The 21,852-nt window shown below is 36.7% G+C and overlaps 1 protein-coding gene across 2 annotated transcripts in view; it reads right to left on the bottom strand.

The window, feature by feature from the left end:
- The window catches only part of LOC145265490 (centrosomal protein of 41 kDa B-like), an 82,781-nt gene that overhangs the window by 55,038 nt on the left and 5,891 nt on the right, over window positions 1-21,852 (bottom strand). For both annotated transcript variants that reach the window (XM_080121368.1, XM_080121369.1), the window contains exon 2: window positions 21,134-21,197. In XM_080121368.1, the coding sequence (XP_079977494.1) occupies window positions 21,134-21,197 (64 nt within the window). The remainder of the gene's footprint in view (window positions 1-21,133; window positions 21,198-21,852) is intronic.

Here is a 21,852-nt window from a genome sequence, read left to right as displayed (position 1 = left end):
ATGTATAAAGAAAAAGAAAACACCCTGCAGAAGTATGTATAAAGAAAAAGAAAACACCCTGCACAAGTATGTATAAAGAAAAAAGAAAACACCCTGCAGAAGTATGTATAAAGAAAAAGAAAACACCCTGCAGAAGTATGTATAAAGAAAAAGAAAACACCCTGCACAAGTAGGTATAAAGAAAAAGAAAACACCCTGCACAAGTATGTATAAAGAAAAAGAAAACACCCTGCACAAGTATGTATAAAGAAAAAAGAAAACACCCTGCAGAAGTATGTATAAAGAAAAAGAAAACACCCTGCACAAGTATGTATAAAGAAAAAGAAAACACCCTGCACAAGTAGGTATAAAGAAAAAGAAAACACCCTGCACAAGTATGTATAAAGAAAAAGAAAACACCCTGCAGAAGTATGTATAAAGAAAAAAGAAAACACCCTGCAGAAGTATGTATAAAGAAAAAGAAAACACCCTGCACAAGTATGTATAAAGAAAAAGAAAACACCCTGCACAAGTATGTATAAAGAAAAAAGAAAACACCCTGCAGAAGTATGTATAAAGAAAAAGAAAACACCCTGCAGAAGTATGTATAAAGAAAAAGAAAACACCCTGCACAAGTAGGTATAAAGAAAAAAGAAAACACCCTGCAGAAGTATGTATAAAGAAAAAGAAAACACCCTGCACAAGTATGTATAAAGAAAAAGAAAACACCCTGCACAAGTATGTATAAAGAAAAAAGAAAACACCCTGCAGAAGTATGTATAAAGAAAAAGAAAACACCCTGCACAAGTATGTATAAAGAAAAAAGAAAACACCCTGCAGAAGTATGTATAAAGAAAAAGAAAACACCCTGCAGAAGTATGTATAAAGAAAAAGAAAACACCCTGCACAAGTATGTATAAAGAAAAAAGAAAACACCCTGCACAAGTATGTATAAAGAAAAAGAAAACACCCTGCAGAAGTATGTATAAAGAAAAAGAAAACACCCTGCACAAGTATGTATAAAGAAAAAAGAAAACACCCTGCACAAGTATGTATAAAGAAAAAGAAAACACCCTGCACAAGTATGTATAAAGAAAAAAGAAAACACCCTGCACAAGTATGTATAAAGAAAAAGAAAACACCCTGCAGAAGTATGTATAAAGAAAAAGAAAACACCCTGCACAAGTATGTATAAAGAAAAAAGAAAACACCCTGCACAAGTATGTATAAAGAAAAAAGAAAACACCCTGCACAAGTATGTATAAAGAAAAAAGAAAACACCCTGCACAAGTATGTATAAAGAAAAAGAAAACACCCTGCACAAGTATGTATAAAGAAAAAAGAAAACACCCTGCACAAGTATGTATAAAGAAAAAGAAAACACCCTGCACAAGTATGTATAAAGAAAAAGAAAACACCCTGCACAAGTATGTATAAAGAAAAAGAAAACACCCTGCACAAGTATGTATAAAGAAAAAGAAAACACCCTGCACAAGTATGTATAAAGAAAAAGAAAACACCCTGCACAAGTATGTATAAAGCCTTTATCTAATTTTTATTTATTGCAGACTATTATCCTCATCTTTTTAGTTGTTGCTTCACAATGTTTCTGCAAACTATTCCTCTAACCTTCATCAGGTGGTAACTGCGACGGGATAGAAACTGACGAAGGCCAGAGGAATAGTTGGCCGAAAAGTCATGAAACAACAAGTAAAACGATACGGATAATAAAAATTAATAAATAATTCTCATCTCAATAATAAATTCCAATTAAATAATATAAAGAGTTCCGAGTTCAACAAGATACACCTCAAGAAAGGTCAAAGGTTACATCGACTGAAATGCTGTGGAAATGACACTCAAGATGAGAACAATAGTCCAAAGAATCAAAATAATTTGGTTACTCAATTGACATCTCAAAAGTTCAGAACCTTTGTTATTGAAAATGTTGCACCTGTATCCCGTCCTATCCTGATCACGTCAGCAAAAAAATAAAAGAAATGATTTATTGTTATTTGATTAAAATAAAGCAAATATTATCAAGGGGATTTTTTTGCAAGAGAACCTTGAGAAAAATATTTAATTCTTTCTTTTCTTTCGACTGTAACACATTTTAATTGTACAAGTCAAAACATGATAATAGACAATTCTATACAAACTGTATAACATTAACAGAACAGATATCTTTAAAGATTGTCAACAGTGGGGAAGGTGTGCTATGTGGCATAACTGACGTCGTTGATTATGGAATTCTATTTACCAATTCCATTATTCTCATTTTAGAAATAATACTGTCAGAATATTATAATACTACTAGCCTGGGTGCCCGGCGTTGCCCAACCGGGTGTTTGGAGTTGTGTGTTGGCAAAAAAAAAAAAAAAAAAAAAAAGTGGTAGTAGGCAGGCAGGCTCAAACCTGTACCGCAAAGGAGGAAAAAACATGAAAAAAAAAAAAAAGAAAAAAGAAAGTAACGTCTTTGGTATTGCGCCCATCGCCAAGCCGGAAGTGGCAAAGGTTTAAATTGCGGCTAGTCAATTGGAAAGTGGGGATGACTTTCGAAAATATTGGCAAAAAAGTGATCCCCCTCCTGGTGAAAAAATGCCCAATTGAAGGTGAAGGAATTAACGCTTTTAGCCAACTTTTCGATATTTGTCTTAGGGAGATATCAATCATACCAGTTATCATAGGTGCCACAGGACTTATGAAGAAGAACCTGAAGTCCTACCTAACTAATATTCCTGGTGAACCAAGTGCAAAAGAGATCCAGACAATTGCACTTAAGGGAACAACGAGGATACTCAGTTGGTTTCAATAAAAACAGGGCAATATTGGCAATTGTTTTGGCTGCCCCATATCCAATGTTACAATCTATAAAAGGAAGAAAATTTTTAAAAATAAAAATTCAGTCCGTGCAGTGCACAGGCAAAAGAACATACTTCTCTCCATTGTGTCTTCGTCTTATTATTATTCAAGGAAACCAAACAATAATAGGTTATATCTAGATATCTATAAAAGTGAACTTGTGTGTGTGTGTGTGTGTGTACATTTCTCTACCAAACTACTCTGTCAATTTTCAGTCTACAGACTCGAGATTTGACATAAGGGGTATTGAGATTGGAGAAAATCTTTTTGATTGGTTTTCAGCCAGAAATTTGGCTGTAGAGAAGTCAAAGTTCAACGATTTGACCTTTGAAAACTCAACCAAACTCCGCCAATTTTGGGTCTAAAACACTTGAAATTTTAGATGTAGGTTATTAGGACATGGATTAAACTTTTTAATTTGATTTGAACCCAAAACAGTAAATCTAAAGGAGTCAAAATTGGAGTCAAAGTTTTAAAAAAATTGACCTCTGTAGTCTCTACCAAATTACTCAGCCAATTGTTGGTCTTAACATTTGAAATCCTACATAAAGTGTATTCAGACATAAATAAATAGTTAAAGATGTGAAAATAAATAAATAGAGCAAAATTCCATTCAAATTCAACTTGCAAACAAAACTCATTTTTGTTTGTGTTATTTTGATAAAATTTGAACGTAAACAAAATGTAATTATTTCCCTGTGTTGTTAATTTTTTTTTCAGATTATTTCAAGTCAGATTACTATTTTCAATAACGGATTTATTTTCTAATGTTGGTAATGTTTCAGTTTGATGTGCACAATATTTTGGGTGTCTATTAGTGATGGGACGATTCAATATCTTTCCTGATTCCAATACAACTAGCCTGGGTGCTCGGCATTGCCCGGATGTTTGGACGTATGTGTTGAGCAAAAAAAAAAATGTTGTAGTAGGCAGGCAGGCTTGAACCTGTACCATGAAGGAGGAAAAGAACTTGAAAGAAAAAAAAAAAACGTGACATGCTTGCTGTTGTGCACATCGCCAAACCGGAAGTGATGTAGGTTTAAATTAAGGTTAGACAAAGAGGAGAGGACTTCCGAAAATATCGGCAAAAAAAGCGACCCCTCCCTATAGAAAAGGGTCCAGTTAAGGGTGAAGCAATAAATGTTTTTGGCCAATTTTTTGATATTTGTCGCCCGAAGGGTTGAGCTTCAAAACAACACCGATCTCATGAAAATCCGTTGCCTCTGTTGAAAGTTTTAGGCAAACATACATATATTTTAAAGACACAGGTGAAATTTATAGATTATCGATTCTATATAAAATTACGAATTCCAATTCTTTAGAAATCTCTTAATATTTAAAGTTGATATTTTTCCCCAATCACCATAAAAAACATGGTAAATGTGCAGATATTTTCTCAAATGCAAAAGTACACTTATGGGGGGAAGGGGTGATCTATATATTTTAGTTTTAGTGTTAACTAGCGAGGGGTACCCGGCGTGCCCGGGTGTTTGGATGTGTGTGTGGAAACTCCGGGGGTGGGGGGTAAAAAAAAAGTAAGCATGAGGATCGAACCCTTGAGGCAAAGTTGTAAATTAAAGTGTGAAAAAAAAAAAAAAACATGCGACGTTAACCATTGCCCCACCGCGACATGCTAACGGAAACACGTTTGAATTTATTTAATTACTTGGATTTAGCAGGTGCCAGTTTTAATGAGTTAGTGAGGTCAAGTTTGACTGCGGGATTTCATTTACTGCTGAACACTTTTTTTTCCCCCCAAGATGTTATAGGAAAAAGACTAACCCACATGTGGCGAGCGACAAATGTTGAATATTTATCTTCCCGAAATCGAGCAAATTAAATAGACAGGCGAGCTTCGTTGTTAACTGTGAGATATTATGATTTGTATGTGATATAAAAAGTTTTAAAAAGTTGTGAACCGACCGACCACTTCTCTGAAAGAAGCCTTTTGTAGACACACAGAAAAAGCGAACACACATACATACATACATACATACATACATACATTTTTGCTTTTATATTTATAGATTTAAAATCAATAAATATATATTATTTTACTATTAACACCAGCAGTGGAAGATGTTGCTTTAAGCAAAATTAAATAAAAAAGACAATTGAAAGAATTTTTTTGGCATCAGAAAATAGGCGCAAATTTTTCCGATTCTGATACCTGGAAAAGTTTTGATTTTTCCAGTTCTCGATGTCGATTAACTGTCCCAGCACTAGTGTCTATGAATATAAAAATCTTTCCATCTTAAAGTAAAATGGGGTCACTTGTCAGGATGATGAGCTTAATAAAGATTTTTAAGTTGTCTCACAAAAAAATTTCCAATTGAAAACTTTACTGAATGAAATTTGTACTTCTGTGACAATATAATCAGATTGAAAAGAGTCGATATAAAACTTGTTTTTTTTTTTAAAAAAGCTTGCAATTTAATTAGAAAATATGCTGTGAAGAAGAATTGTTTTTCTCACCGTGTGAATAGGAAATTCTGATGACAAACGGATCAGGCTGGCTTTGTACTAAGGTGAATGGACAGTGATAACGGACCTGTTCCAAACTTTGGGAAAAGTGAAATAGAATTCATTTTTGAAAAGTGCAATGTTCATGTAACAATGAGCAAGCGAACAGTAACATTTTGAAAAAATAAGAAAAAAAAATAGAAAAACAGATCTCTGCCCTATCTACGGTCTTCATCAGAGCGGAAACCCTTTTGTGAGCAGGTATCAAGTGGCCAACCAGAATCCTGAAACAACCAACTTGGTGACATCACGAGGAGGAGTCAGTGTTTTTTCAGTACAAATCCAAGGGTTTTGATTTGTATTGATTCAATATGAAATGTAAAATTTAATTTGATTTCTACTGCGCTCTCAATCATATTATAAAGATTCAATGTGTTAACTGTTGAAATGAATCTTATAAACAGTGGGAACCACTTCGGAAATTGATATTCCCATGAAACTTACTCCTTCAGAAGAAGCTGGTTTAACCTGCCATGGGTTAATGCCACTTAAGCTTGGTATTCGGTAATCAGAGTTGCACTTTTGTGTAACTTTTGTACATTTTTCAAGCGGTAATTGAAATCAAATCCATTGCTAGAACTGCTGGGAAAATGGTGGAATCGTTCTACCGTTCCAGTAGATATCTCACTGCTAATGCAATTCTCTACATGTATAAGAGCCAAGTGCATCCAAGGATAGAGTACTGCTGCCACATCTGGCCAGGAGCTGTTAGAAGCAGTTTATCCTGCCTTGACAGAGTTCAAAATAGACTTCATAGCTTAGTGGGGGGTGCCCTTTTCTCTTCCCTGGAACCTCTTTCCCACAGAAGAGACATCGCGAGCCTGTCTCTGCTTTATTGTTATTTTCATAGCAAGTGCTCGTCTGAGCTCCAATCTATGGTCCCCCTGGCCTAACCTTCACGAAAACACTCGTCTAACTGAAACCGCTATCAATAATTTCCACCACTCTTTATCTGTGCTTAAATCTAAATGTAGATTCCATGAACAAAGCTTCTTTCTTAGTCTCTGAACATATATACCGTTCACTGGAAAAAAACAGGGGAGGGTAGAGCGGTAGCCTTCGATATATCTAAGGATTTTGACAGAGTATGGCATGATGGTCTTTTAAGGAAAATTAGATCATATGGTATCACTGGAAGAATACATAATGTAATTAAATCCTTCTTAAGTAAGAGAAAAATCCAAGTTGTCCTCGACAGTCGTACATCTAAATAATGTGACATAAATGTGGGAGTACCTCAGGGGTCTATCCTTGGACCTTAATTATTCCTGATATTCATAAATGACCTCCCGATAAAATTGTTTCGGAGATGGGTATATTTGCTGATGACACCACTCTCTATAACAGATATGAGGGAAAAGAAATGAACACATATCTAAGGAAATGGCAGAAACACTAGAGGATGACCTCCAATCTGTAGTGGAATGGAGACAAAAATGGATGGTCACATTCAATTCTGCCAAGACTAAGCTTGTTTCCTTCAATAATTACAGGAAACCTTCTCTACCACCAATAGCAATGGCCAAGAACATATTGCCTGAAAGTACTTCTTTTAAACTCCTCGGCCTAACGTTTACAGGGAATATGAACTGGAATAGATACATTGAGAGCATTGCCAAGGCTGCTGCAAAGGAGGTGGGCTCTCTCTACCGTGCTAGAAAATTACTTACGCCTGAAAGTATTCTGTACCTCTATAAGGCCACCATTCGCCTATGTATGGAGTACTGTTGTCACATTTGGGCTGGTGCATCTGCTGCTTGTCTCTCACTCCTTGACAGAGAGTCACCAACCTGATAGGTCCTGAACTGTCATCTAGACTTCAGCCTCTGTCCCATCGACGAGATGCTGCATTCCTCTGCCTGTTCTTTAATACTTTAATGGTGTATGCCCTGACGAACTGCAAACACTTGTACTTCCTCGACATAACTACCCCCGAAAAACAACTAAGTCCCACCCCTTTACAGTAGAGATCCCTAGGTGCAAGAAAGCCTTTTACTCCAATAGTTTCTTCTCCAGAATTGCAAGTTTTTGGAACTCCCTTCTGGGATTCTGCTTTCCCAACTGTACTGATATGCAGAAGTTCAAGTGTAATGTGAACAAACATCTTTCTACTCATCTCCCTTCATAATGCCCCCGCAAATTATGTCCCTGATAGTAGCTCCCTACTTCAATGTGGCACTGTGCCTTGTTTGGGGTGAAAATTGAATAAAAAAAATTTTTTTAAAACTGCACACCTGTGGAACTCTGTTCCGTTTGTCTGCTTTCCAACTGACTACAATATGGTTGTCTTCAAGTCCAACGTGAACAAATTCTTGATGAACCATCCCCTTAAGTAATCCAATTTACCAAATTTCCACTACTAACGGTGACTAACAGGTTTCCCTTAACTACTGTACACTCATTAACCCTTATCCTCGAGTGACCTTCGGCCTTGATAAGTGGTGACTCATTTGTAAAAAAAAAAAAAAAATTATTTCTTCCTTTAAGATTAATTTTCATTGCCCACAAAATGACGTCATACATATTGTAAGGATTTTTCATTTATTCAAAGCTTGCCTTTTTAGTCAGTGTACACCGTGAAATTCGTCTTCTGGACCAATAGCACACAAAAAAGGTAATTTTCTAATTTTGAACAATAACTTGGTGGTTAATTGTACCACTTCAAATATTTATTCATGGTATTTGGTTTGGTTTGGTTTTACGGCATATCAACCCTTTTCAGGTTATTTAATGCTGAATCCAATAATTTTGGGAAAAGGTTTTCTGCTTCAAATTCTTTATATCTTTAAATATTTATTCATAATGTTTGGTTTAGTTGTTTTGTTTTACAGCATATATCAATATTTTTTGGAGTATTTACTGCCGAATTCGGTCATTTTGGAAAATACTTTTTTGTTCCAAGTTCTTTATATCTTCAAATATTTATTCATGATGTTTAGTTTGGTGGTTTTGTTTTACAGCATATAAACCATATTCGGGTTATTTAATGCCGAATTCAATAATTTTGGAAAAAAAAAAAAAAAAGTTTTTATGCCTCAAGTTCTTTACATCTTCAAATATTTATTCATGGTGTTTGGTTTGGTTGTTTTGTAGAGGAAAAATTGTTATTTTATATTTAGTTTAGCAACACATGATTGAGATCTGTAAAGAGAAAGGGGGGAAAAAAACTGTAACATCCATGTTTAGTACATTTTAGGTCAGGGTGCCAGCCACATCTAGTAACACCAGTATGGATGACCATTGTTTCTCATATAGCCCATCCACCCCTTGCCACTTCTTGTTTTTAATATGGCTGACTGTTCAGTCACTCAACTCATCAGACAAGCCGAGGCCCGCCCTATGTAGGTGCCAGAAATTTTCTTATTAGCAATTAAGGAGATAGACCCTTTTGTTGTTGTCTAAATATTGATCCGTCAGGCGAGGCTAGGGAATGTTGGGAGTGGATGCTTGTTTTGCCTTGAGCTTGTGTTGAGCAAACAAAAGGAGAGGAGCACGAATTTGAACTGGGTGATGGCAATTTAGTTTCATAGAAAGTTTTCTTTTTGTCCGCCTTAGAGAATTTGGAATGTCAAATAAAAAATAGTTTATTACATACTAGCGGGGGTACCCGGCGTTGCCCGAGTGTTTGTTTCCGGGACGGGGGGGGGGGAGTTTTAAAAAAATGTTATGGTAGGTAAGTAGGAAGGATCAAACCCGGAGTCATGAGTAAAAGTAGGAAAATAAAGTGTGGAAAAAGAAAAAAAAAAAAAAAAAAAAAAAAAACATCTGCAACGTTAACAGTTCGGCCACCAAGAAAAGTCCATTCCAGTTGTTTAGGAAAAAAAAAAAAAAAAAAAAAAAACGACTACGGTAGGTCGGCGCGAACGTGAAAATATAATGTGAATTGTCCAGCACGCTAACCACTACGCCACAGAGCACTGCAGCTTAGTTTAGTGATTTTAAATAACTTCACATGAAAGAACTACGAAGCCAAACCGGTGTTCTCTTCTCAACTGTTCCTTGTGAACGATCCCCAAACGGTGTTAAGTGGTGGCAGGGGGAGGAGGAATTTATTAGAGAGAAAATATTTTACCACTTCCATTGATCTTAACCGATTTTGGCCGTGACTTCTCAGCAGAAAAAGTATAGAAATCTAAGATTATCGAGGAATTTGAGAAATAATAAGCCTATAACACACCTCAGATATTGTTCTGCCATTTGTGCATATCATATTTGCATGAAATATCTTGATTTTTAATCCTATTAAGGTCAAAATCCGACGGGAAAAAATGAGTTCATTTTATTTATATAGAGATATGTACACACAAACACATACTCACATACACTATGACTATGGGGCTATTTAGCCTAACTTAGTGACATGGGATAAGAGAGAGAAAGTGGTAACCCTAGTTGAAGTAAGCGTCCTTAATGATGCTTGCCTTAACAGAGCAGAGACGGGGGGAAAATAACAAAATACCAATGTACAACATAAAAAGAAACTGGAATCTTAAAAAGGTATCAATTCATACCAGTCATTATAGGACTATACCGGGCTAATGAAAAAGAATTTCAAAAACTATCTGATGAATATACCCGGTGAACCAAGTGCAAGAGCAATACAAACAATAGCACTTAAAGGTATGGTTAGAATCTTAAAAAGATCTCTCGGTTGAAGTAACTAAACTAATGGGAAAATGTTTGGCATCTGGTAGAATGCCCCATCCCCAGCAAAAACAAAGTGATAAGAAAATTAAAACAAGAGAGAAAACAATCGTTATGATTTGTTTTCATTATTGTTTCTCAATTTTTAAATGAAGATTCATAATATTATTTGGATTCTTCAAGCTATCGTTCTTATCTCGAGTGCTATCTTCACGTTTCAGTCAATTTCACCTCCGACTTTTTTCAGGTGTATTTTGTCCAACTCGGGAATCTTTCTGTCAAACTCAGGAATCTATATGGAATTTTGAACAAAACCTTTATTTAATCCATGGGGGTAGCATGTTCTTGTTCCATCAGCCATGACTGGGTACAAGTCCTAAGTAATTCGCAATTGTATTTTGAGTGTCACCTGCACTGAGGATTGAACCATCAACCTCCAGAAGAGTGTAACTAAATACTTTATCCACTATGCCACGGATCCATGGCATAGTAGCTAAAGTACTTAGTGAAATTCAGTTGTAAGCTACACTCTTCTGGAGGTTGAAGGTTCAATCCTCAGTATAGGCGACACTCAAAATACAATTGCAAAAGGACTTCTATCCAGTTATGGCTAATGAAATAAGAGCATACTACCTCCGTAGATTTGAATAAAAGGTTTCCTTCGAAATTGCATGCAAATTCCTGAGTTCGATAAGAAGATTCCCCAGAGTTTGATAAGAAGATTCCCCAGAGTTTGATAAGAAGATTCCCCAGAGTTTGATAAAAAGATTCCCCAGAGTTTGATAAAAAGATTCCCCAGAGTTTGATAAAAAGATTCCCCAGAGTTTGATAAAAAGATTCCCCAGAGTTTGATAAAAAGATTCCCCAGAGTTTGATAAAAAGATTCCCCAGAGTTTGATAAAAAGATTCCCCAGAGTTCCATAAAAAGATTCCCCAGAGTTTGATAAAAAGATTCCCCAGAGTTTGATAAAAAGATTCCCCAGAGTTTGATAAAAAGATTCCCCAGAGTTTGATAAAAAGATTCCCCAGAGTTTGATAAAAAGATTCCCCAGAGTTTGATAAAAAGATTCCCCAGAGTTCCATAAAAAGATTCCCCAGAGTTCCATAAAAAGATTCCCCAGAGTTCCATAAAAAGATTCCCCAGAGTTCCATAAAAAGATTCCCCAGAGTTCCATAAAATACACTTGAAGACAGTCAGAGATTATATTGACAGAAATATTGTGAAAATGACACTCAAAATGAGAACAGTAGTCTGAAGAATCCAAATAATACAAATTTTTTCTTACTATTGAGTGACCATTTATCAAGGCCAATTTGGGTTAATAGATGGAAAGGATTGCCATCTAAAAGATGAGGAACACTATGGGAATATTAAGATTGGTCAATGGTATGAACTGATTATTATGTATTAATTGGATTATTTGAACTACTGTTCAACTTTTAATTGTTATATTCACATTTGGGCCAAAGTAACCTCAGACCTTCTTCAGGTGTATCTTGTTGAATTCAAGAATCTGCACAGAATTTAATCCACAGAGGTAGTATGCTCTTGTTCTGTCAGTTATGAACTTGTAGAAATCTTAAATAATTTGTAATTGTATTCTTAGTATCACGCGCACTGAGGATTAAACCTTCAAAAGAGTGTCACTTAGAACAGAATTTTACTTGGTACTTTATCTGTTACACCACAGACTTTTTAGGTATAATCCAAATAATCAATCCTGATCTAAAAAATTCAGAAACATAATTATTACGTATTGGACAAAAATTTGGTGACATTAGACTTGAAGACGATCAAGCAGTAATCAACAGGGAAGCATTCTGAGTTAAACAGATGAGATGATCGATGGCCACTCATGAAGCAAAAAGAAAAACAATGACAATGCAGAGAATAAAAAGACACGCACATATAAACACCCTGCGAAGGTATGTATAAAGACTTCTATTTGGTTTATTGATTGTTTATTAATGAAAACGTTACAGTAGTAGTAGTAGTAATAATTGTTAATCTATGTGAGTAATCTCCCCTGAAGATTCTTTCAGCCAGTGAAGCAGCATTCAGCCAGAAATTGGACAGCCACCATTAGTTAATGGCTCTGTAAATATTTTTGTATTTTGTGAGTTAGTCTCTATTTTATGGTTATAGTTAGGAAACTCAAGGAGGCAGTACATATGCTAAAAAAGAAAAATTACAAGGCAGATCACACGTAGAGTTTAGTAGCATTTGGAAGCTTCTAATTGTAGAAAAAAAACATTGCACGTTAATCTATGCAAGTAATCTCCCCTGAAGACTCTCCCAGCTGGCGAAGCAGCTTCCAGTCGGAAGTTAGACAGCCACCATTATTGTAAATAGATGTAGCTAGAAAGAGCATGAATAAAAGATATTCTCTCCGAATCTAATGTCAAAGTTCGTCATTTCATGTGCTTATATTCTTCTTTAACAGTTTGTGATTTTCCAATTAACATTGGTAGCAGAGCAAAACAAAGTTATGGTTTCAAAATTCACTCCCCCCACTCATCTTGTTTAAAGACAAATACAGCACATGGAAGAAAGAGATGCAAATATGGGAGATGGTTACATTGCTCGAGAAAAAAAAAAACATGCGTTTCTCTTTGTTTTAAACTTTTTTTGTTAAATACGTCTGGTATTATCCTAAACTAGCCTTTAAATCAGATGCCCCCAATCTAAAAGCATAAGCTGACCTCACAAGTTGCATTATTGAAACGTAATTATAAGTTAATCTCGAAGGTTCTATCACGAGGAACCAAAAGCAAAAAAAATAAAAATAAAAATAAATAAATAAATAAAATAATGGAAAAAAAAAAAAGTAAAAAGCATTTAACCCCCACACCCACCACATCTCTTAAGTACCAGAACACCCCAAGCATGCTAGCTACTAGTCAGTTTTCGAGATGACCTCGGAAGAAAGAGTCGGTGCCTTCAGAGTTAAGTTAAAAATTTATCCATAACTGTTGAAATGTATCCTGTCTTAATTTTGCCAATTTTTGTGTATTATATATAATTTATTTATTTATCTTTGTTCTCTTATTGCAGTCTTACTAAAAATTGACAGTCCTTAACATTACCTATCATGTCTTATTACTCATGTTTTAAACTTTTTTGTTAAATACGTCTGGTATTATCCTAAACTAGCCTTTAAATAAGGTGCCCCCAATCTAAAAACATAAGCTGACCTCACAAGTTGCATTATTGAAACGTAATTATAAGTTTAATCTCGAAGGTTCTATCGCGAGGAATCAAAAGCAAAAAAAAAATAAATAAATAAATAAATAACAAAAAACTTCCACAGATTAATATGGGAGGGGAGACTATCGTCAAATTCTATTCTAAACTGAAAAATGGGCAAAGGACTAAGTAGATATAAATAAGTCCCTGTTACCGTTTTTTTGTTTTTTTTTAACATGGAGAGTAGATAATGCAGTGGATGTGTTATCGGCAACTCCAGTAACTCTTGTTTCTCCTTTTTTGTCCCTCAGTCCTCATTTCTAATGAGTGATGTTTCTGACAAAGGGTGAAGAAAAAACTGCTTCCCAGGTTGATAGTACTTCGTGAACAGTAGTCTGAGATGTCGGAAATTTTCTGTCTCTATGTTTATCCTTGCGGCCATGTCACTAGTAAGGGTGTTGGAGGTAAACGTTTCATCTGGGCTGACGTTAACCGCCTGATAGTCAGGGACCCGAACCTTGGAATAACCACTAAGGAGGCTGTCCTATCAGCAGGTGCAAAGTACTGGGGCTGCTGTATTGCCATTTGGTGAATGGATTCTGGACCATGCAGTAGTCTCTGGTGGGGCCTCTCGATGCCATACTAGTGGGTAATTGTTACGGCTCTACCTTATCATGTGCTACAAAAAAAAAAAAAAAAAAAAAATTTTCCTGTCTTTCCTCTCTTACTTTCCCTCTCTGTTCTGCACGAACCAAGTATGCTGACCTGTTCCACAAACCCCAAAATCCTCAACATGAAATATCTCAAAAAAAAAAAAAAAACACGAATAAACCTAAAACCCCATCCTCCTACGTAGACCCCTACTACCACATCTCCTTCTCCAATATCAGAGGTCTACATTCTAACCTTCTATAGATTGAAACCCAATTACAGGAGACGAAACCTGACATTCTTTCTAAGCGAAACTGGAATAGGGCCGACCACCTCCCTAGATGAGTTCATAATTAAAGGATACTCTAACCTAACATCTAAATCTGACCCCCAAGATCGCCACGGGCATGGAATATGTGCCTACATTAAAGATGGCTTCCCATGTGGCAGGGATATTTCCAGAGAAGACCCTAATCTACCTTATATGTGCTTCCGGGTTGCACTTGCTTACACCACCGCATTTATATTTGCCCTCTATCGCCCCCACAACAGTGGAGTTACTGTCTTTAAGAGTATATCAGAAAAAATTGACCACATCCTGTCTGCTCATCCCTCGGCTAGGTGACTTCAATGTCCATAATGAGGGATGGCTACCCCATTCAAATAAGACTGATGAGGAGGGGAGGTTCTGTCATGATTTTGCCATTGCCTATGACCTCACTCAGATTGTCCGCGAGCCCACCCGTGTGCCCGATAGTACCGGTCAGTTCGCAAGCCTTCTAGACCTTTTTCTATCCACTTCCCCTGAGCTATGTTCATGTTCCGTTCTATCTCCTCTGGGATCCTCCGACCACTGCGTCGTATCAGTTAAGATAAAAATGAAATATAATAAATCTACAGACATACCTCTCCACCGTACTGTATACCGATACTCTATGGTGGACTAGGATAGCTTCCGTACATTCATATCTGATCTCCCTCTCCATTCCATGTTTAAAAAGGATGTGTCCTTAATAGTATCAGATCTGACCGAATGGTTACTTGTAGGCATAGGCCAATTCATACCATCCAAAAAATTCCAACAAAAACCTAACAGTCAGCCATGGTTCTCCCCCGAATGTGCTGCTGCCATCGCACACAGAAATCACTTTTTCCAGAGCTATCAACGTCATAGATGCACTGAAACTAAAGCTGGTTTCAGAACCACCAGCCACCACTGTAAAAGAGTAATAAAAAATGCAAGAGAACTATATGTGCAATTCGTTAAGTCTAAAGTAGCTGAGCAGCGGCTTGGTTCCCACCAGTTTTGGCAAGTAGCAAATAGGATCTTGAACAGAAACGTGCGCTCTATCCCAACCATTATCAATGGACCAGAGGTCATCTCGACAGCATCCAACAAGGCCAAACTATTTGCCAAAAACTTTGCGGCAAATTCTACCCTGTGTGATGAAGGCCATCAACTCCCCATATTCCCTCCTATAACAGACAACACGCTATGCAACATACAAATATCTGTGCGTGAGGTCGCCAAGCTAATCAAGAACCTTGACTCCAGTAAAGCAACTGGTCCCGACAGTATTCCAATTATAGTGTTAAAAAAATTACAACCAGAACTTGCTCCTATACTTTCCAAACTGTTTAAGCGTTGTCTTAAGGAGAAGTGCTTTCCAACACCCTGGAAAACCTCATCAGTATGTCCTGTATTTAAGAATTCAGGTGATAAGTCATCCCCCTCTCAGTACAGACCAATAAGTCTCCTGTGTGTCATGAGTAAGTTGCTGAAATCCACAATAAATAGAGAAGTAGTCAACCACCTCAGCAGAAATAACCTTCTTAGCGACACGCAATATGGTTTCCGCTCTGCTAGATCTACAGCAGATGTGCTAACGGTTATATCTCATAGGATTAGCGAATCTCTCGACAAAGGCTTCATTTCTAGGGCAATTGCTCTCGACATATCAAAGGCCTTCGATAAGGTTTGGCATAAAGGCCTACTACACAAGATTTCCAGCTACGGTATAACTGGAAATGTTTTCTCTATCATAAGGTCATTTCTCTCAGATAGGCTCATAAAAGTAGTTGTTGATGGGCAGAAATCAGAGGCCCACAGTATTAATGCCGGAGTCCCTCAGGGGTCCATACTGGGCCCAACTCTCTTCCTGATCTACATCAATGATCTCCCAAAACACATACTAAAATCTTTCGTTGACATCTATGCTGATGACACGACCATCTATGGCAACACATCAAAGGCCGTAAATGATGATGTTCTCTCTGATTCTCTCTCCTCTGATCTTGAGCGTGTGGTACAGTGGGGAAAGAGGTGGCTGGTTACCTTTAATGCATCTAAGACCAAGCTCCTATGTCTACATCATAAACGCTCTAATCCCCATCTGGCATCAATTGAAATGGATGGCTCTCGTCTAAGGGAGGCCCCAGGATTTGATAAGCTCCTGGGTTTGACCTTTACACCTGATCTTAAATGGAACACATACATCAAGTCTGTGGCCAAGGTCGCTGGGAAAATGGTGGGATCCTTCTACCGCTCCAGAAGATATCTCACTAATGATGCAATTCTCTATCTATATAAGAGCCAAGTACATCCAAAGATGGAGTACTGCTGCCACATCTGGGCGGGGGCTGCAAAAAACAGCCTATCCTGCCTCGATGGAGTACAAAATAGACTCCGTGGCTTGGTGGGGGATGCCCTTTTCTCTACCCTGCAACTTCTTTCCCCACAGAAGAGATGTAGCGAGCCCGTCATTGTTCTATCGTTATTTCCATGGCAGGTGCTCGTCTGAGCTCCATTCTCTGGTCCCCCCTCGCCAATCTTTCTCAAAAAACACCCGACTAGCTGAAGCCACCGTCAATAATTTTCCCCACTCCCTATCTGTGCCTAAATCAAAACGTAGCTACCATGAACAAAGCTTCTTTCTTAGAACTGCACGCCTGTGGAACTCTGTTCCGCTTGCCTGTTTCCCTCCCGACTTCAACCTGGATGTCTTCAAGTCCAACACAAACAAATTCCTGATGAACCGCCCCCCCCCCCAAGTAATGACACCTTACCAATTCTCCAATACTATTGCTACACTATCCCTTTGATTACTGTACACACAATAACCCTTATCCCCGAGTGGCCATTGGGCCTTGATAAGTGGTGAACTCCATGTAAAAAGAAAAAAAAAAAAAAAAAAAAAAAGAGAAGTTGTTTTGGAATTAGATATTGTAACACTAAAATCTGAAGGTGAGATTACCTGATAAAATTGGACACATTATTATTAGAAGACATAAACCAGTCGGCATTTTTGGCTTACAAGACTTTTGAAGAAGATACCAGAGACAGCCTAACACATCAGTGGAAGATTTTCTTATAAACTTTGGCTGACATGTTGCTAAGCTGAAAGATTTCAACATCATCCTCCCTGAACTTGTACTTGCATTCAGGGCATTATAGAGTGTCTCCCTTTCTCCAGAAATTGAAAGACTAGTCAAGGCTACAGTCGGCAAGTTAACGTTGTCTTCAATATCAGGACAGCTAAAAAAGATTATGCACACAGACAGCCTTCTGACGTGTCATCTATGAACTCAACACCAATTATGGTAAAGGAGGAAGATGTTATCACCTATGCTGAGAAGGAAAACGAATCTAGCTGGGAGTCAATTTTCTGTGAGTCCTAGAACAGTCAGAGTTGAGACTTTTTGTCTGACTCCAACTCCTTATAAAAAAAATTCTTCTGTTAGGTTTTAACAGTTTTTCTATAGTTTTCTTCTATTTTGGGGGTCTCGCAATGAGGAGACAGCCACAAGACACAGAGCTGGTCTAGCAATGAGGAGATAATCGTATGGCACAGAGCTGATCTAGTAATGAGGAAGCGACTGCAGTCTCTTCATTTTAGCTATGCCATGCATTTGTTCCCCCGTTATTAGACCAGCTCTGTGCCCTTTGATAGTCTCCTTATTACAAGACCAGCTATGTGACTGCAGCTGTCTCTTCACAGAACTAGTCTTGTAATGAGACGGCTACATGGCACAGAGCTGGTTTAGTAACAAGGTGATGGCCGCAAAGCACAAAACTGTTTTATAATGAGGAGACAGTTATACAGAGCTGGTCTAATTTTTTTTTTTTTTTTTTTTATATAGGGGTCACCACTTATCAAGGCCTGGGACCACTCGATGATAAGGGTTATTGAGTGTACAGTCAATGGGATAATTTCGTAGCAATCGTTAGTAGTAGAAATTTGGCAAATTGGATTACTTAAGGGGACGGTTCATCAAGAATTTGTTTACGTTGGACTTGAAGACAATCAAATTGTAGTCAGCTGGAAAAGAGACAAACAGAAGAGAGTTCCACAGGCGTGCAGTTCTAAGAAAGAAGCTTTGTTCATGGAATTTCACTTAATTGATCAAGTATTTTTTTTTTTTTTTTTTTTTTTTAGGAGATGGTGGCATGGCACAGAGGTTGTCTACTATTGTACTTTTGAGGAGATGGCCGCATATAACACACCTGGTGTACTAATGAAGATATGGTCGAATGGCACAAACCTGGTCTAGTAATGAGAGAACGGCCTGATGGCACAGAGCTGATCTCGTAATGAATAGACGCTTGCATGGCACAGAGTTAGTCTGTACAAAATGTAAGCAGCAAACCAACAAATGGTGATTAGATTAGAAAAGGTAAAAGAAAGAGTTTTTGTTTTTTTAGCATGTTGATCTCTCAAAGGATCAGCCCAAAAGTAGAGAAAAGGGAAAATGAACTTTGAATCAAACCTTTTATATGACTAAATTAACCAATGTTTGACTGCCATATAGTCATGTGATCTGAGATTTTATGCATTAGACAAGAGCAACCCCACTGGAAACCATTACAGCAGATGACTTCTATCAAACACCTGCTGTTTCTACATTCAAAGGGAAATTGTGTGACACGTTATTCTTAAGCAATAAATGGACTCAGTGTCTCAAACATCCTTGTCATCTGCAAATAAAGCCTGATCATGTTGCTATAGAAACAGACGGGCGGACAAATATTGAAATATGATCCCTTTATCATGGACGTTATAAAATGTTAATGAATCTTATTATGTCTAATAACGAAAGAAATATGAAAGTAAAAAATAATTTTCCTTTTGCTTTTTTTTTAATGATTTCTATATCACCCTGCACCTTCACCAAGATTAATCATAGAAAGAAAGAAAAAAAAATCGGGTCATTTCTTATAATTTTTCTTTTTTCTGTTTCTCAAGAACATGTCAAGACACGTTTGGTAAATGTACCCTCTCTCTTTCTTTCACACACGATACATTTAGATACATTTATTATATATAAGGTCGGCATAAAAGTTTGTAGAAAGGTCATTTTATTTCATATATATTGTTATTACTTAAACCTATCACTATGATTAAGTTATAACTTTTTCTTTTTGATTATTAAGGCATTATTTAGATTTTTCTGCAATTTGCTCACCCATGCTGAGCCAAAAACGCTCTTGTTTATTCAACACAAAAGGAGTCCTCTTACATCATAGTAATGCTCATTCTTACCAAAAATCTTCTAGAATAATTTTAGTTGAGAAATTTTAGCTCATCCTGCATATTCTCCTGACCTAGCTCCCATGCATAAAACCATTTAGATGACTTTATATTAAGACTATGAGGGAAAATTGAACAGGAGTTAGATTCATACTGACATACTGTTATGAAGGCTTAATTTATCTTCCTTAGAATATAATAATATACAGAGATGTCTTATCTGTCAATTCAGAAAGATTTTTTTCCAAAACATCTACAGTAACAGAGAAAAAGAAACAGAAAGATTTAGAAAAATCCGGAAGGTCCTAGTACTTTCCATAATCTTCAAGAAAGATTAAGAATGTTGTAGAACATTCTATTGCTAGGTAGTACTCTCTATAAAAGAGTTTTTTTCATAAACTCAGCACTGGGGGGGGGGGGGTATGTAATGAGTCTAACTTCAGCTCCAGTGTGATTCTATGGCTATAAATCCATCCGAAAAAATCCTCTTTAAAACTTTCTTTGAAATATTTTTATGACCATAGACACCCTAAATTAAAAATTTATAGATTTTTTTATTTGAATAATTATATTTTACCTCCCCTTGAATAAACTCATTAATCATTCTCTATCGCTAGCAACAATGACTATTTAATTACATCCCTCCCTCTCCCACACTGTTATTAATGTTTTTATTTCTTTGTGTGTCAGGATTGTCTGGTTGGCATGAAGTCTTCATGGTTATTCACAAGATTACAGGTGTGGCCCTGTCGGTGGGGCATTAGAATACGCTGACTGCCCCCCTGCAGAGTGTAAAAGTCCCTCAATGGGGGTCCTGGATATGTCCTTAAACTATATCCAGTGGTGAGGCCCCAGCCTGTGGGCTTTGGGGAGTGTGGAGCCACCCCTTAATTACCATTGCTCCCAGGTCCACTCTGACCCAGAGTGGTAGTACCTGTTAGGGTCCCAACTATGGGTTGAATAGAAACCGATGTGAAAACAACAAATATATTCTATTGAAAAAAATTTTTCTTCCGAATCTTTGGATTCGGCATTAAATAACCCGAAAAGGGTTGATATGCCGTAAAACAAAACCAACCAACCAACAAGTGTTTACTCACAACACTGAAAACAGCAATATTTAACGGTCTCATTCTATTATGAGGGCTGAATGTAAAATCTCTAAATATATAGAAAAAGGTCTTATCTGTCATTGCAGAAACACTTTCTTTCACAAAAATCTACAATAATAGAAAAAAAGAAATATAAATATTTTTTAAAAATCCAGAAGGTCTGAGAACTTTCCAAAATCCTCAAGAAAAATCAGGAAGGTTCTAGAATATTCTAATACTAAATCTAGAATATCCCAGAACCTTCAAGAAATTCCAAGAGGGTTCTGCAATATTCTAATACTGGGTGGTGCTCTCTACTAATTCGGCAGTTCTTGGTTTACCAATGTGAGGAGTTCAACTAATCAGCTTCGGCATGATTTCAGAGTTTAAAAATCCAGTTGAACAAATCTTCTTTAAAATCTCCTGTTAACAAAAGATAACTTGTTTTAAAATATTTCTCCAACCAAAGAGACTGTGAACTTAAGAAAAAATAAGATGATCTACAATTTATTAAGAAATTTCAGTTAGGACACATTGAATTTTGTGGGGAGCAATTCAAATCACCACTATAATGATTCAAGATAATTGCCATATTAAGGAACATATCAGCATCACTGAAAGCAAATATATAGAACTCTACCAATTAAAAATGAGATTCTTAAACTTACCCGTGTCCACAGTTGGTTTAATGTGTTTATATTTGGGATTAACTGGGATTTTCTTCTCCAATATCTAAAAAGAAAATAAATAAATAAATAAATAGAAAATAATATGAAACAAGAATGGTATTGTTTTAGAATTTGTCAATTCAATGTGTAGATTTGTAATGGAGCACGGATGCACATATGAAATGCAAAGTGACAATCGCTAAGGAAAAAGAAAGACTATAAAAAGGAGAAGATGATCACGTTAGAGAAGATGATCATGTTAGAGAAGACGATCATGTTAGAGATGTGGGTGACATCGCAGCCGTAACAAGAAGTCTAGCGTGCCAGGAGAACCCAGAAAAAAATGTTGTTGTTAAAAAACAGGAGTCGAGTTATTATTTGTCCTATGTTCCTTGTGACGTAGACTGCATACGAAATGTGGGTCCCATGTGTTAACGTAAGTAACGCTACACATTTACAAAGAAAATGATATTTCACAATAAGCCTGAAGAAATACTATTTCAAATTTAAGTTTTTTTTTTATTTCCTCATTTTGTTCTAGTCGGAGATTGAACATCGTACTGGATGCCAGAGTATAACTCGCTATCATGCATTACAAAGTGCTATTTCAAATTTTAATTTGGTAGACCAAAGAAAATGCTATTTTGAAATTTAAGTTAGGTACGAGATGCCTTAAATAAGTTTCCAGACTTTTTCTGTATGAACACTTTTATTAATAA

This window comes from Euprymna scolopes, chromosome 40 (assembly GCF_053919585.1).
Source record: "Euprymna scolopes isolate OS-2025 chromosome 40, ASM5391958v1, whole genome shotgun sequence".
Lineage (NCBI taxonomy): Eukaryota > Metazoa > Mollusca > Cephalopoda > Sepiida > Sepiolidae > Euprymna > Euprymna scolopes.
This window is presented reverse-complemented; position numbering and strand designations above follow the sequence as displayed.